Source organism: Plecotus auritus, assembly GCF_963455305.1.
Source record: "Plecotus auritus genome assembly, chromosome: 5".
NCBI classification, from domain to species: Eukaryota; Metazoa; Chordata; class Mammalia; order Chiroptera; family Vespertilionidae; genus Plecotus; species Plecotus auritus.
Genome location: NC_137776.1, coordinates 142,667,017 through 142,684,991, shown reverse-complemented (window position 1 = coordinate 142,684,991; position 17,975 = coordinate 142,667,017). Strand labels below are relative to the sequence as shown.

General features: G+C 41.5%; 1 protein-coding gene across 1 annotated transcript in view; it reads right to left on the bottom strand.

Moving 5' to 3' along the window:
- GDA (guanine deaminase) overlaps window positions 1–17,394 on the bottom strand; it is a gene marked incomplete at both ends in the record, with an annotated part of 66,933 nt that extends 49,539 nt beyond the window's left edge. The window contains one exon of the mRNA XM_080669396.1: window positions 17,272–17,394. Coding sequence (XP_080525522.1) covers window positions 17,272–17,394 — 123 coding nt within the window. The remainder of the gene's footprint in view (window positions 1–17,271) is intronic.
- Window positions 17,395–17,975: the final 581 nt, after the last annotated feature.

Genomic DNA, 17,975 nt, shown 5'->3' with positions numbered 1-17,975 from the left:
AAAGAGAGGACTGCTTTGTCATGTCCTTTCAGGCTTAGATTGAGATAAAGAACTAGTTACTGATTTTCAGTTGTGGAGGGATGTACTGAATTGAAATGTTTTACAGGAAGGTGACTAAGATGTGGGAAAATCCTGAAATCAAAACTTCAGAGGAGTTTCTGAGTAGAACTGACATTATTTTGTCTAAAGAAGAAAGAAGTCAAGATTACCACTGTTGCAAATAATGAAAAAGCATCACCTAAAAGTGCCATTCTAGAGCAGTGGAACTAGCTTCAATAATGGAATACTCAGCAATAGGATTTTCAATTTCATGAATAAAAGAAGCTTCTAACAATTGATATAAATGGAATTCAGTGACTCACAACATAGTGAGCGCCTCATAGTTGGAAGTGCCAGGCAGAGGCTGACTGGCCATCTGTCAGGGATGTAGTAAAATTAATTCCTATTCAGGGTGAAGGGGAGGCTCCATCCACAACTCACATCCCAAGCACCAATGTGGTGGCTTTAAAATATGTCCACAAATTCTTTGACATTCCTCTCTTCAAAAGGTGGGCTCTAGTTCCCTCCCCCAACCTTGAGGTGGGCCAAACTTAGCGATGTGCTTGGAACGAAGGGTTCACATGCTGTGACTTCTAAGGCTAGTTTAGGAGAATGCTTTCCACCGCCAGGCACATCATGGGGGCACTCAAGTAGCAGCCGCGGGAGAAGTTCTCATGGGAGAAACCAAAGATTGCTGCCAACAACTGTGAGCACCAGCTTACAGTCATGTGAATGAACTTGAATGTTGTAGGTGGATCTCTCAGCCCCACTCAAGCCTTCAGATGACTGCAATGGCTGCTGTAACAAATCACCACAAAATGAATAATTGGAAGAGTGAGAAAATGAGGCAAATCTTTATGTACTGATATGAAACCATGTCCAAGATGTATTAATTTATATATATATATATATATATATATATAGTATAAAATCTCCTTTGCATACAACTACTCAAAAATCTAGTTATTGAGCTCTAAAAAAGATCTGTGATAGATGAGCTTTTTTCCTTTCTCAGTTTTCATGTCTATTCTTTGATTTTTGCTGTATCCTTTACATAGTACAAGGAGAGTCATTCTTGCCAACCTAAGTTCTATAATCTTTAAAATTAATATATACAAATGTCCCCCTCCTACACACACACACACACAAGCTACTGCACTTGATTCATTTCAAGAGCTCAGGGAAAATTATGTGTTTTCATGAGCATAGCATTCATTAGTCAAACCCTGGGGGTCCAGTCCAACTTTCTTGTCCTGTTTTTATGGCAACCAGAGATTGGCGTTTGATGTCATATTTCCTAATGTTAAAGAGAAAAAAATCTATGCTTCATTCTGTGTGTCTGATTTACAATTCATCTCTCTTCATTCCTTTGGTCACTGGGACACAGCTGTGAGAAGAAGCTACTTTGATAGCAGCACATCTTCACTTGCCCATCAATTTTCCAAGAACTATTACAACTTTTTATAAAAATGCTGTTTGGGTTGTTTTTCAACTATTTCATGGGAGTTACCAGGGATACAACAAAGATAAGAAATTGCTGAGCTGCTGATGCTGCCAGGCCAGTTGAGCTTGCTGGCTGGTTAAGTGACACTGACCATTACACCCACGGGCAGGATCACCTCCATGAAAACTGCAAGCATCTCCCAGGGTCATCTGTGAAGGTCACACCTCTGCATGCCAAGGGCCTGTGGCAGGATGCATGCCAATCAAATCCTTGCATACAGAGGAGGGGAGGAGAAATTCCAAAATTTGATAGGAAGTCGCTTAAAATATGCTTCTTAAAATATACGTACCCCAAAAGCAGGGACTTCTACATTTAAAAAGACAAAAGAACCCTGGCTGGTGTTGCCCAGTAGGTTGGGCGTGGTCCCATGGACTGAAAGGTTGCTGGTTCGACTCCCAGTCAGGGCACATGCCCAGGTTTAAGCCTCAATCCCTGGCAGGGAGGGTGCAAGAGACACTTGATTAATGCTTCATTCTTGCATCCATGTTTCTCTCTCTCCTTTTCCCTTCCTCTCTCTAAAAATCAATAAAAATATTTTTAAAAGGACAAAAGAAGCGTAACAACAAATTCATAAACCTTGATTGGATTCTGTTTTTTGTTTGAGCTATAAAGAAGTGATAGGAACAGTTGGGAAAATCTGAACATGGATTATGGATCATGAAAGGATATTGGGAAATTATTGTTAATTTCTGAAGTGTGATAATGATATTGTGGTTATGTAGGAAGGTGCCCTTAGTCTAGCAGATGCAAGCTAAAGAAACTCATGATGTCTTCACTTAACCTCAATTGTTTCAATAAAAACAGAGAGAATTAGTAAATGTGAAAAAAAAAAAAAGCATGCTTCTTGGCTTACATGTTCAGTAATGTATTTCAACTGCTAACAGCCCAAGACAGTACAGATTGTTTAAATGTGCATCGTATGCTATCAAACTGCTAAGGATTCAGCTAAATGTGTAAGAAGTAATCCTCATCTTCCAAGTGTTTATTTTCCAGCTGAGGGAATAAAATTTACATATAGGAAACTGAAGACAATGCGTGGTGACATGTTTCTCTAATGGCCAAATTGGCACTACAGACGAAGCTGGAAAACTCCAGAGAAGGAAGAACATTTCTAGAGAAGACTAGAAAAATCAGTTGTCTTGTCTTGTTTTGTTTCATTGTTTTGAGGAGGTGATGAATAAGGTATATACTGGGGTGAAAAAGGGGGAAGGGTGTTCAGGATGTGAAAAAAAAAAAAAAAAGAGATGGAGAAGCCCAAAACATGAAAAAATGTAAACTGGTGTGTGGTTCTATTGTCATAATTGTCACATCATTTCCTTTCCACATCTTTTCTTCCTACTGTCCTCGCACTCTATCTACCCAATGACATAGCATGTTTGAAGCATCCAATACTATCTAGATTATACTTATAGTTTTTTAATTTTTATTCTAATTCCAGTGGCATATCTAGAATTAGTCTTGTTTTTCTTCTTCCTACAGAGAAAGAAAAAAATGAATTATTGCACAGGCCCCCATTCATATAGATGAGGGGTGTAGTTTTCCTCCTTAATATGAGTCATTTATATGTTGCTTTTTTAGCCGGATTAAAGTTGCTGGTACAGTCATCCGCCCAGCAAGGAGGAAGAGGATGAGGTTTTCTCAAATCCTTGGAGAAGGCAGAGTCCAGAAGTGATTCCCTAGAACCAAACTGCATTTTTGAATTCAGAAAACATCTGGTTCTATTGTCTTATCTGGCTGTGTTTGTTTTAATTTCAAAATAATCTCAAATTTATTGAAGAATTATGCCTTCCCTATTTGAACTTAATAAAATGAAAAGAGCTTCACTCTGACTAAATAACAAGACTTCCAGTGAGATGCTAAATTATACTTCTGAGATAAGATAGTAAAATAATTTTTAAGGAGGCTGCAACTCATTTTAATTTGGGTACATGTAGGTTGCCAGTACTTCGGCTTCCACTCAGATATTTGCAAATGGTCAATACCAGCATGCTTACATAACTTTGACCAGTGCCAATGTTTGTACAAAAGTCCTTACCTGGGGAAATAAACATAAGTAATGTATTTGTATTTTACTACTGTTGAAGGCACTTTATTATCCATATGATTGTCTACGGTCACTCTCTGCAGGTCCTTATCTTCCTCCCATTCCAAAACAAAGCCAATCGCCACCCTCTCTCTCCACCCCTGTAAGTCTTCCTAAGGTCAACAATAATGGCCACTGTTGATCTTTCTGGCTTCACTTGTTTCTTCAACCCCCTCCTTTTCCATCTTCAGCAATATCCCACACCTGTTCCTAGTTCCTCTTCCTTGCTGGGTCTTTGCACAAGCCTTCCCCTCATCTTTTTCTGCCTAGTCAACTCCCATTTAACCTTCAGACTCAGCTCAAATAGCATTTATCTCCTCAAGATAAGCCATGACCTCTGGTCCCATACTTCCATAGCGCTCTGCACTTTTCCTGTTTTAGAAATTATATACATACTGATGCTTATTTGACTATTGACTCCGAGTGAGAATAAGGCAGGACCTGCACCTTTTTTGCTCACCATTTATCCCTAACTTGTGGAAGGTTTTGGTCCTTCTCAGCTATTATCAGTTCTTACGAACGCTAAGCACACTGTGACACAGGACGAGAGAGTCCACACCGAGCTGGAGCTTAAGGAGGTTCACAAGCCCCCACCAGGCTAGGCTTCTGTGCTTTGCATTTCAAAAAAGGGTCAGGGCATCCATGAGACCATCCTACAAATGGCAGGAGGAACGCGACTTCTAGGGTAAATAACACAGAGGAAAAATCTGCCCCACCCTGTGAAGACCTTAACAACGTAACTTGTTGTGTGCACCCTCACACATATTGGCCACAACCAGTTGGGGATGTTGATTAGCTCCCTCCTGAAAACTCTGCCAGGACCACCTGTGCCCCACAGGGAATAGCGTACAGAGCACAGCAGTCCATTCTGTCCATTCAGACGCATTTAGTGAATGCCGCCTTTGTGCTAAAGCACTAAGCGCCGCGAGGGACAGGAGATGGGCCGTAAGAGCTATTGTTTATGGAGGCTCTACCATGTTCCAGGACTGAAAATTATAAGTGGCAATTCACAAAGAACAGTTTCAGTAAATTGCCATTTTATGAAGATGTGAACACATAACAAACCATAATATAAACACCAAAGGGAGTAAGCAGGCCTTTATAATCTACATTCTTCCAGATCCTCAACATAGTCCATGATAAAGGCATTTGAGAACTTTCTGAGGTCTCAGAATTCCAATAAAATCTACTCTTCCCGGGTTCCTAATCATTCAGTAGGACATGAAACTAACAGCAGCACCCAGTAACCAAATAAGTTGTATTCAGCTCCATATTAGAAAAACCCAGAGTTCTTACTCTAATAATTGGTTATTTGGGAGATATTTTTTTTTTTTAGCAAACTATACATTTTGCTGACTCCTAAAGTGAATTTTTCCCACCTGGTTACCTGTGGTGAAAAAAATCCAAGCACCATTTATCTAACATGTATTCATCTGAGTAACCACCATGTGCTAAGAGTTATGGGTCTGAAAGTGATAAAGTTGTAGCCCCTGCCTTAAAAGGTAGGTTAAAGGGAAGACTCATGAGATAAAGTAAGAGCCATAAAGAGGTGCCAAGCAGAAAGTGGGGCACAAAGGAGCCAGGACTTAGCTCTGCCTGTCAACAGAGGGGCTGGCGTGATGTCAGTAATGACCTCATTGAGAAAGGGACACTTAAATGGTCTTGCAAGGTATTAATCCAGAAGTTGAAAGGTGCAGGAGGAACAAAGACAAAGACATAAAGGCATAAACAATATAAAAGGCTAGGCAAGCGGTCAGCAAGGCCAGGCCTGGATTTATCCCCCCTAGGTAAGCAATAAAGAGCCATAAAAAGATTTTAAAGAATAAATTAGTTTTAAAAACTTGTACACAGATGTTCATGTCAGCACTGTTGACAACAGGCAAAGGTGGAAATCATTCAAATGTCCATGAACTAAGGAATAGAGCTCTCACATACTGCAATATGGATACACCTTGAAAACATTATCCTAAATGAAAAAAAATAGGCATAAAAGATCACATATTGGATATGTCCATTTGCATGATTTACATTGAGAATAGGCAAATTTATAGAGGCAGAAAGCAAATTAGTGGTTGCTGAGGGGTGGCAGTGGGAGGAAGAATAGGGAATGACTGCTTCATGGTTAATGGGTTGTCCTTTGGGTTGATAAGCATATTCTGGAATCAGATAGTGGTCATGGTTACACAACTTCATTAATGTAATAAATGACACTAAATTGCACACTTTCCAGGGGTGAGTTTTATGTTAAGTTATAAAAGTAAAACAAGAACAAAACTAACAATACAAAAAGTTACAAAGTGGAAAGTAAAAATTCTTTTCCACATCCCCAACCCTGAAGTTTTACTTGGGTTTTGAATTTTAATATGGCTTTTCAGAAATGTGTCTTATATGTGCATGGAGGGGGCTGAATGGTCATAGCATACACTTTTGCTGTCAGTTTAACTTGTTTGGGAATCTCAGCATTTTGAAATTCCTACATCATGTGTAAGCCTAGAAGAATTCACTTGAAGTTAGAATCACCTTGTAACTGCTTTAGCTTTCAAAGATTTTATTTTTAAACTCATGAATCAATAGCTTGCTAACAAGTTTGGATTTTCAGGTGGGTTTACTGAGGAAGGTTCACTCTGTCAAGGTAGTTTTTAAAAACCAATAACACAGAGAAGAGAAAGAGCTCTGTGACTATAGAGACAGGTCCCATGTGGTGCCAACCAAGCAGGATCATACCAGGAAGATGTGACAGGTATTTATTGGGAAATGGCTTCAGTTGTATTAATGCATAGATCACTAATTCATAGGGAAGATTAGCATTTCATATGCAGAGGCACCAACTTCAATAGTCAAAAGGCTTTGAGAAACAGATCTCAATTAGAAGTTAAATTTAAAGTTAATGTAACTAATGTGACATCGTCAACTAAACAATGTTTTCACAAAGGAAAGGGTGTGGCTTTTAAAAAGGTAGGAAACAATGTCATGCATGAAGTAAGATCTTGTGGGAGAAGATTAACATTAATTGCTCAAGTTCAGAAAATGCATCAGAAGAGATGAATTTGTCCTTCACTTTAATCTTAAGGATTGAATCCCTATTAACAATTGAAGTAAGGGAAGCTACTGTAACTCGGCTATTTGACTATCTGAAAACAAAGAGCTACAGGATGGTTTCAGGAGAGAGAAAATTCATTCAATGTATAGTCATCAGATATTATTTCCAGGGTTAATATTAACACTCTGAGCCTCAATTTTCTTGTCCATAAATAAGGAGAACAGTTCCACTTCATAAAGCAATCGGGAGAATTGGGCTTTGCAAAGCACTCAGCACAGGACCTAGCACATAACAAGTGTCCAATACATGTTCACTGTCATCATCAGTGTGGCTCCTGTCTCCAAGTTTATAACCCAGTGACATAGGCAAGAAGCCACATGCAATGCAAGAAGATGACGTATACGCAAAATTTATTTTCTTTTTATTCATGTTATAGTATCCGAACGCACAGCTGCTTAATATAAGAGATGTGCTACTAATATTTTAACTAATCAAACTTTTAAAATCATAATTTAAATGTACCAGGGAACGTTTTTAAAGGTTACCATTGTAGTTGAGTGACCAGTTGAGACTTTATCTTGTACTTTGTTCTTTTAGTGCCTTGGATGCACCAGGAAAGAATGAAACATTGTTCTTCTCTAGAGGGGAAGCCAAATATTAAGACCAGTGTGACCACACGGGTCTGTACGAGTTGTTCTAGAACAAGCTGAGCCTAAGGGTACAGAGTTGCCACTGAGCTGGCCTTGGTGACGGCCATATCCAGCCTGGACAGGACAGAGTAGTAATGGCAGACAGATGGCTGGGATCAGCACCCCGTTGCAGCATCATGTGGCCACAAAGGACAAGGGCAGCCATGGCCACCATGGCCTTAGAGCTGCACACGTGAAGCTCCCCCTTAAAAACAGAAAGGAAGTTCCTCCAGGGCAGCAGTGTTGTCTTGTTCCCCAACAACATGCTCTAGCCCCAGAACAAGAACAAGGACCTGGGATATCATAAACATTGAATCACTGTCTGGAAAGGAATGAACACTTAGATCATAAAAGGCTCTGGGAATCCTGGTGGAGAAGAAGGAAAGAAAAGAGAAATCCCAAAGTGACTGATATTGGACTTTCCATTAATGTTGTGGGTATGGCTCAAACTGATTCTCTTAAAATTTTCGAAATAGAAAAAAAAAAGTGACATGATTAGCTCCCGAATGGGTAGATCAACACAGTTCTGGTATATTAATCACTGAAGCCATTTATACAAAAGATGGACGAGAATGCTGTACAGGTGAAATAGTCCTACTGTAAGTACAAGAGTAAATGATCCGAGGGTTTGACAATTTGAGGTCATTTACTCTTTTTTGAGGTCTGATGAAAGCTATGAGCACCTCATAGAAAAATCCATATGCAGACAATGCAACAATTAAAGGAGGTAGCAAGGAGATTAATAGATGACTGGTTAACAGAATAAGAAGAATCTGAGGTCCCTTTTGAATCTATCTCTATTGGTGGGATCCTCAAACTTTTTAAACAGGGGGCCAGTTCACTGTCCCTCAGACCGTTGGAGGGCCGGACTATAGTTAAAAAAAAAACTATGAACAAATTCCTATGCGCACTGCGGGCCTGGGACGAGTCGGCTGCTAAGCAGGACAGGCAGCGGCACCTGGCAGGCCGGATAAAAGTCCTTGGCAGGCCACATGTGGCCCGCGGGCCATAGTTTGAGGATCCCTGGAACAAAATAGGTCCAGAGGCGTGCATGCATGGAACAGACTACACAGACAAACATATCTCAGAGGGAAGGATGTGTGCGTGGGGGGGGGGGGGGGGGGAGAAGAGAGATTAACCAAAGAATTTATATGCATATATGCATAACCCATGGACACAGACAGTAGTGCAGTGAAGGCCTGGGGTGGGGCAGGAGCTGGGTGGAGGAGAGTAAAGGGAGGAAAAAAATGGGAGACATCTGCAATATTGTCAACAATAAAAATAAATTTAAAAAAATCCCTTCTTACCAACTGTTTTGTGAAGTGAATGTATATCCTTTCTTAATCAGTTTTGTAAATTCAGATATATGAAAATCACTTAGATTAGTTTGAGAGCCACTATTTTTTGCATTGTTTGAGAAAGCCTGGGATTGTGGGATGGCTGTAGGTTGGGAGTATTTCTAGACTTTGAGTTGTATGAGTGCTGAGAACCCAGATGTAAAAATAGCTTTATTGACAAGAGCACATCAAACAGGGCTGAGGGAAAAGATCAAGAAAAAGGTGACACAGCTTCAGTGGGGAAGAACCAGGAGGTGACTAATAGGACTGGTAGGAACCTGAGACTTGGCTGCAAGTGAAGATGGCTTTCTTTGTCTAGGATTCAAAGGCACAGCAAGGAAGAGGCAGAGCTGAGACAGTTAAGTGCTCAGGTGGCTGAAATGGTAACCAGAGACTTTAAATAAAATCTGGAGAGATAATAAATGCTGGAGAGGAAACATCTAAATTCAAATCCCAACTCTATTCCTTCCTGGCTGAAAAAGCACTGGGCACGCTATTAACAATTTCTCTGGAAAGAATATGTTCCTTATAATTGTAACCACTGATGGAGTACAGCCCTTTACCCAGTGACACTGAGCATTTGGCTTTAAGTGGTAAATCATAATACACTGTGAATGGAATGTGTTGTGATCTCATCATTGGCCACAGAATCCAGTTCTTTAACTTGTTAAGCACACAGCAAAGAGTAGGTATTCAGTATTTGTAGAATGAATGCTTTAAAGGCATTACATCCCTAATGGAGTACAAAAAAAAAAAAAAAAAAGTAATTGCCCATTTCTGTGTTTTGACATAAAACAATATCTCTTAACAGTAACATAATTTTGCCCTAGCTGGTTTTGTTCAGTGGATAGAGCATTGGCCTGCAGACTGAATGGTTCCAGGTTCGATTCTGGTCAAGGGCACATTCCCAGGTTCCAGGCTCAATCCTCATTAGGGGGCCATGCAGGAGGCAGCTAATCAATGATTCTTTCTCATTAATGATGTTTCTATCTCTTTCTCCCTCTCCCTTCTTCTCTGATATCAATAAAGAGATATATTTTTTGAAAGTAATGTAATTTTAAAACCAGAATAGATTTAATCAACATAATTAACAACTTCTAAACATCTGCATTTTGTGTACTAGAAATCACTTTGAGACAAGATATAATTACATGCAATGTTTTACTTTCTAAAGTATGTGCAAATTTGTTTTAAAATATTCTCAACAAAGATTAAGACAAATTGTTCAACAGTTTCTATAATTTTGTGGAGCATTCATTCATTTAACATTTATTGAGTCCCTACACTATTTACAAGGCCCAAGCCTGCTAAGACGTAAGTAAATATTTCCTACTTTTCTTCTTATGTCATGTGAATAGGAACTTATAATTAATTTGGATGAAAATATATACAAATAAGGTACACGGTCAGCAAATGTATATAAGTAGTCTATAAGAAAAATGACAATAAGAGAGACATTTAGAGGAGGAGAAGTCATTTTGGGGTAGGGAAGTAGTAAATAGACTTTGGAGAGGGTACTTGAATTGAGCTTTAAAGAATGAACTTAGGCACAAGCAAAATGAAAGATAAGACAAGCAGACTTAAAACTGGCACAACTTCTAGGAAGAGAAGAGCATTTCCCACCGATGTAAATGGATTTAAAATTATTGAGTAATCTCTCGTTAAGTTCCTCAACATCCTCAAAGTTGGATTATTAGTAAAGGCATGTGCTTCTGCATTTTACACGCAACACAAAACAGTGGCACTCCAGGCTTTTGCCAAAGAGAACTACTCAGGCTCCTGCCTCTCGGTGTTCATCAAAACTCCATCGACAGGACTACTCTTAGGAGGAGTGCTGAAGGACACATGGTTCTGCCCTGCCTGTGACATCCTAAAGTCTATCTCCAAAAAGGGAACCCTCTCTCCAATTGACCCAGTGATCCCACTTCTAGGAATATAGCCCCAAAATAAAAATACCAATCAGAAAGGATATATGCACCCCTATGTTGATAGCAGTGAAATTTACAATAGCTAAGATTTGGAAACAGCCTAAGTGACCATCAGCAGATGAGTGGATTGGAAAACTGTGGTACATCTGCACAATGGAATACTACGCTGCTTTAAAAAGGAAGGAACTCCTACCATTTGCAACAGCATGGATGGACCTGGAGAGAATTATGCTAAGCAAAATAAGCCAGTCAGAGAAAGAAAAGTGTCACATGATCTCACTCATTTGTGGAATATAATGAACAGCATAAACTGATGAACAAAAATAGATCCAAAGACATAGCAGCATCGAACAAACTGTCAAACCTCAGAGGGAAGGCAGAGGAGGACAGGCAGGGGGTAGAGAGCAACCAATGAACTTGCGTGTATAGATGCATAACCAATGGACACAGACAATAGGAGGGTGAAGGCCTGGGCTGGGGGTGTGGGCAGGCTGGGAGAGGTCAATGGGGAGGCGGGGAAGGGGACATATGTAATACTTTCAACAATAAAGATTTAAAAAATAATAATAATAAAGTCTATTTCCAGGTCTTTTCAGATCAGCCAAGACCTAGGTACTTGGATCACCTCCCATTGCCCCTCCCCATAGCCTCAGCCCTACAGAATAGATATATGGACCCCTACTTTTTGTCACATCTTCAGTTCAAGTCATAGGTGCTCAAAAGAGGTGACCTTACAAAACTCTACCTTGAGTAGGAAAGTTGGTAAACATAATTATAAGACACAGTGTCTATCTAGGAGAAATTCCAGTCTGAATGCAGCATCAAGAATAGATGTGTTCTTCTTGAGCAGTTGCTTTTAGTACAGATATTGTTAACTAGGTAACACATATCCCTTTATCAGCTGGCACAATGAATTAAAAAATTTTTTTAATTGATTTGAGAAAGAGAGAAAGGGAGAGAGAGGGGGGGGGGAGAGAGAGAGAGAGGAGAGAGAGAGATATTAATTTGGTATTCCACCCATCCATGCATTCATTGGTTGATTCTTGTATGTGTCCTGACCAGGGATGGAACCTAAAACCTTTGGCATATGAGGAAGACACTCTAACCAACTGGGCTACCTGGCCAGGGCCCACCATGCATTTTAAATATAATTCCTAGCTTTGTTTCATGTCAACAGTTGAATTTTTCTTCTCCCTGTAAATGTATAAAAGCATCACTATCTGCCTATGCTCTTTGGAACTGTCTTACTTCCTTTCTACAGAAACATGCATGACTGATTGGTTTTATTTTCTTGCAGGTGAGGGAAGTCCAGCTGGTCTTTATTCCTAAATCATCAGATCAATGCCTGTGAGTGGGCATGCCATAAGCCTGCAAGAGATACTGCCCATCTCTGCAACTGTCAGAGCCTTCAGGCAGCAGCCATGTGTCAGATACACCAGCACTTCGGCTGCCTGCAGCCACAGCACCAGATCAATCAGGGCTGCCAAGAAATTCCAGAAATCAACAGACAACTTTATACAAATGGAAGGGCAGCAAACTCCAGCCATGCCAGCAATGTTTCTTCAAAGCCTCAAAGAAGTGTAATTGTGCTTTTTAACTACCTCTCTGGAATTAGAAATGTCTGTTTTGTTCCACATCTCTCATGAATGTCTTTGTATTATACATCACATTCCATGTCCTTTCCTGACCACCTATTTTGTGTCAAAACAGTAAGACAATGTTGAGGGGCCCTTACACAATGGAGTTTCAGCCCTTCTCATGACAGGAGGCAGCAGGGGCTGCTGGAAAGAGCAGGGGCCTTGGGATAAGACAGACATGGGTGTGAATCTTGGCTTTGCCACTTACTCCCTATGACTACAGCCAAGTCAGAGAACTCTCTAAGCCTCCATTTCCTCATTTGTAAAGCAGGGATGATGATGATGATGATGATGATGATGATGATGATGATGATGATATCTAATCTAGAGTTGTCAGTGTACAAAGAATCTGGCTGAATATCTGACACACAGTATGACAATTAATGTCACCTTCTCTCCAGTTGTCCTCCCGTTTTTTGAGAACTTTAAATCAATTCAGTGAGTGAGAACATTCTATTAAGCTAAGTATAATCAAAGGCAAAAATGAAATAATTACTTCAGTGAAAGAAATAACAACAATGGCCAATATTTGTTGAGCAACTATTATGCACCAAGTGCTTTACACACATTATCTCATTTGCCTCACAACTCCTTCATGGTGCTATTATTGTACACATTTTATAAATAAGGATGCTGAGATTCAGACATGAAATAAACTAGTCAGAGAAAAAGACAAGTACCATATGATCTCACTAATAAGTGGAACCTAGTGAACAAAACAAATAGGCATGGATACATGGAACAGACTGACAACTGTCAGAGGGGAGAGGGATGGGGGATTGGATGGAAAAAGGTGAAGAGATTAACTGAAAAACATATATACATAACAGATAAACGCAGACAACAGTGTGGTGATAGCCAGAGGGAAAGGAGGTGGGGTTAGGTGGAGGTGAACAGTGGCAGCAGCAGCTCTGCTCCTCACGTGAGGGCATCAAAAAGAGAAAGGACTTCTCTTCCCACATCTGTATCTATTGATTAGGGAGAGAAATGTTTCCCAGAAGCCTTGAGCCAACTTCCTGCATGTCAGAACGTCATCCTGGCCACCCTGAGCTACCAGGAAGCTGGGAAAAGAAGTATCCGGCAAATGATATTATGATGACCAAGACTGGCTTACCCCATGATGTATCTGTGAGCCAAGTATATTACAAGCAGATCAAAGTCAGACGTGTTAATAGGAAGGAGGGGTTATAGCTATTGAATGGGTAGCCAACAGTTCCTGCCATGAGCATTTTGAACAAAACCATCTGCCTTCTGGAAAGTAGGAATTTACAAGATAATAACATGATATTTGGGCATGAACACATGTTTCTAATGACAGCAAAGCTCTGATTCGGCAGTTTCAGAAGGGAGGGCTTAGCCCAGATTCCCTCTTCAAGTTCACAGCATATTCTGGGGTCCTGAGCTTGGCAAGGAAGATGGGTCTTCACTTGCCTAAGCAGAAGGAAAGGATGATTCAGAACCACTAAGATGTGTGATTTACACTGTGAGAACTGGCAATGCAAGTTGGTGATGCATTGTCAGGTGAAATACAACTCTTGCTCCTCCCAACAGCTTCAGGAAATAAAGAACATTTCCTCATTCCCTTCACCAGACCCTTTTCTACATGTCCAAGTCCGGTGTGTTCTCAATGTCCAGTTCAATTTTGGCTTCCTTCATCAAGCTTTTTCTATCACTAGCCAATCTGCATCCCATCATACAACTGAAGACATTCACAAATATCTTTCCAACCCTATCATCAAATCCAGGTGACTTGACATAAATATCTACCAATTTTGTTCACTTATCTCCATCTAAATTGCTGATAATAACTGCTGGTGTTTATTGGGCATATGCTATATGTAAGGCCTTAATCTATGTACTTTACAACTATTAACTCATTTAATCTTTTCAACGACCCTATGAGGTAGACTATAGAAATATTTTATACATAAGATTACTTGGAAATAAATTGTTGGTTTTTTTAAAAATATCTTTTATTGACTTTTTACAGAGAGGAAGGGAGAGGGAGAGAGAGTTAGAAACATCGATGAGAGAGAAATACCAATCAGCTGCCTCCTGCACATCCCCTACTGGGGATGTGCCCGCAACCAAGGTACATGCCCTTGACAGGAATCGAACCCGGGACCCTTGAGTCCGCAGGCAGACGCTCTATCCACTGAGCAAAACCGTCCAGGGTGGAAATAAATTGTTAATAACTTGATCAAATCCACATAAGTTGTAAGTGAGCAGGTAAACAGTAAAGACCGAACTTGAACCAGGTCTCTGTTTCTCCACAGGACTTTCTCCTGCTACCCCAGGACATTACCTCCAAAATGATTCCCTTTCTTGCTCTTGCCTCCATGTAAGCGTTCATTAAAAGGCCAAAACCTTCCCCGGCAGGTGTGGCTCAGTGGCTGAGCGTCGACCTATGAACCAGGAGGTCACAGTTCAATTCCCCATTGGGGCACATGCCCGGATTGCAGGCTCGAGCCCCACTGTGGGGAGTGCAGGAGGCAGCCGATCAATGATTCTCTCTCATCATTGATGTTTCTATCCCTCTCTCTCTCTCTCCCTCTCCCTTCCTCTATGAAATCAATAAAAATATTTTAAAAGACCAAAAGCATCTTTATGTATCTTTAAAGTCAACCTGACCCTGTTGCATGTGGAATTAGGCAGTTTAGTAATATTTGAGCACACAGTGTTTCACAATTAAATATCTGCAAACGAATTATAGAGGCTGGGTCTTTCTTTTGAAAAGCTACATGTCACTTGAGTTGAAAAACTAACTCTGAATTCAAAATGCCCAATACTAAAATATTGACTAGAGAATTAATTTTAATTAACCTAATTTTGAATGAGCTTTAATTAACTCACCAAAAGTAGTGAGTCATTGCCATTCTCTGGGCCAAAATGAATTTATATGAAATAAGAAATGAGGTCTAGAAAGGAGAGAGAGAGGAACAGAAGAAGTCACATCCCCTCTCTCTGAGATGCTACCCCAGACCTGAGCTCGAAGTGGAGAACTAAGCTCCCAAGACCTGACACAAGTGATTCCATCACACAACCTACATACTGTGGGTACCCAGCATGTAATCCAGCCATGACCTGGTTGGAACCTCCTGGGCCCTTTGTTGGATCACCACTTCCTGGGGCCCCCTCCAGGCCTACAGATTCCGATTCTCAGAGGATGATGCCCAGGACCCAGCACTGTAACAAGCACCCCTCGATGGCTCTGATTCATCCCACGGTTTGAGAACAGCTTTCAGAGCTCATTAAAAATGTAAAGACCATGGTGATTCCTCATATTTACTTCATGGAAATATAATTTTTAAGTAAATAAGGTATTTATGCCAGCAACTCTGAAGGAGAGGCATTCGCACTTTGAAAATGAGGGAAATCGAGTCTTGACACATTATCTATGGCATATTATCCCTGTATGCAGTCAGAAATCAACTGCTTTGTACTTAGGAGCAGAGCTGTGAACAGTTACCAATTCAGTGATTGGGGCATTTTATACCACAAATTGAAGCCACTTGATGAACTCACCTTTGCATTCAACTCCTAGTTAATGTTATCTTGTGGGGAAATGGCGTTTTTTCTAAATTTATTACTTCAGTATGTTCCGTAGTTAGGATAGACTTCCTGACTCAACTGCTAATTGCATTTTCAGGACTTTTATTCTTCTTCTGTACAAAACCTAGCAAAGGTAACTTTTTTAAAATAAATTACTTTCTTTTCTTATTCCTCTCCACTGGTTAGACTCAGTCCTCACACTCACTCTCGTGCCTGCTACCCTACCAATTAAAATTCAGGATATGGGAAATTAATTTAAAAAAGAATCCTAAGAGTTGACCAGCACCTTGTGGTTAGGCAAACTCCTCTGGCCTTTCCCCAGCTTAGCAGTCTCTTTTCATTGGCTTCCTGGGACTTTTCTTGAGCCTAAGGGTTCCCTGAAACTTTGGGGGTAAAGTACTCAAGGCAATAACTCATCAGTCTGGGGGTTTATGGGAATCTTCCCATTCGGAGGGGCTCTGAGAGTTCAATCACCTTGGAAATATAAGAGCAGGCTCCCTCAATACGCACAGAGAATATTATTTTAAAGCACCATACGAAAACAGGGTCTAGTTATCCCCAAATGTAAGAGAGATTATTTAAAACTCTCACTGACTTGAAAGAATCTTTAGACAGGAATAGCATCTTCAAGCTGACAAGTCATAATACCTGTACTTTTGCTAAACAAACTCGTGGGGGAAAGCTCAAAAATATCCCATCCCCAGCTTAGTTTTTTTCTTCTAAACAAATGGAATGCCTTTCACTCATCAAACTGGCCAGGCCACTACAGTGAGCACCGATGAATATGGAACAGTAAATATTAGACATCAAGTTACCCATGTTGTCTGTAGAAATCTGATTTTGGGAAAGGAAGTGTGGAAGATACACTGGTAGAAGACATTTTGCACCTTAAAATGGAACTGCTTGCTTCCATGCAAATGGCTCTAGGTGTGTGTTGAGGGAGTTGGGGTGGATAATTTCTCGCAGACTATCCTTTTAAGATTCCAAGTTTAGTTTGAGTCATTAGTAAGTATACTGTCTGTTGAATGATCACATGAATGAAATTAGTACTTTGCTTATTCTATGCACTGAGAGGACTAAAGAACACTGATCAAATTTCCCCTCTGTTACTCCTTTCACAAGACATTTACAAAGCGCCTAGCCTATGCCAGGCACCTGATAAACAAGGTTCTACTCTAGTAAAACTCTCTTAGGATTTGCGAGGGCACAGCCTCGCTCCCCCTTCCTCGACAGCCTGGACGGCTGCCGCACCAATGGCTCCCGGCTCTGAGACACCTGTTTGGCTTCTAGGAACACGCTACTCCCTGCGGCCAGGATTCTTCCGGCTTCCCCCGCAGCCAAGCCCTCAAGTTCAACTCTGGAGCTGGCACTCGCTCTGCACCGAGTGAGCTCTGGGCTCGCAGGACACCGCGCGCGCGATTCCTTCCACCCGCCCGCCCGTCCCCGACCCCCGCCCGCTTACTTTGCCGCTGTCGCTCACTCCGAGGAGGTGATCCCGCAGCACCTCCACGGGACAGGTCCAGGTGGAGTGGACAAACGTCCCTCGGAAGATGTGCGCCAGCGGCGGCATCGGGGCGGCACACATGTCAGCGGGCGAGCGCAGCGCGGGGTCCGCGGGCCAAGAGGAGCGCACCAGGCAGAGGCGCGGCGAGGGCTCCCGAGGCTGTGGGCGGCTGCTGAACCCGCACGGGCTCCTGCTTCGTCCTGTCCCCCGCTTTTCTGGAGATCACCTGCCCCCTGCAGGCCGCGCCCAGGGGCTGGCTCCCTGTCTTTTCTATACCAATGGGATTTTCCTCCCTGGAGTTGGCTCCCTGCTCCCGTGGGTGTGGTCTTTCCCTCCTCCACTGCGTTAGTTTTTGATATATTAACTCTTTGAGTTTCCAGAATCACGGCTCACACTGCAGTTCTTTGGATCCGTAGTGGCTGTCACCTACCCAGGGGGCAGGAGATGAAGGAAGGAGCTGGAGGAGTCAGGATTCCAGCCCCGGACCTCGAATTGGTCACTAAAAGTGCTTTTGCTCTTTGTCCCCCAACCTCCTCCACCTTTCTTTAGTTGGCACACCTGGAGTTGCACCTGCCTGTTTTCTCTCTCCTTTAGACTCTTAGGGCTGTTTGTGGCCAAACCTTGGACTCTTCAACCTGTAGCACCCACACACTCTGACCTGG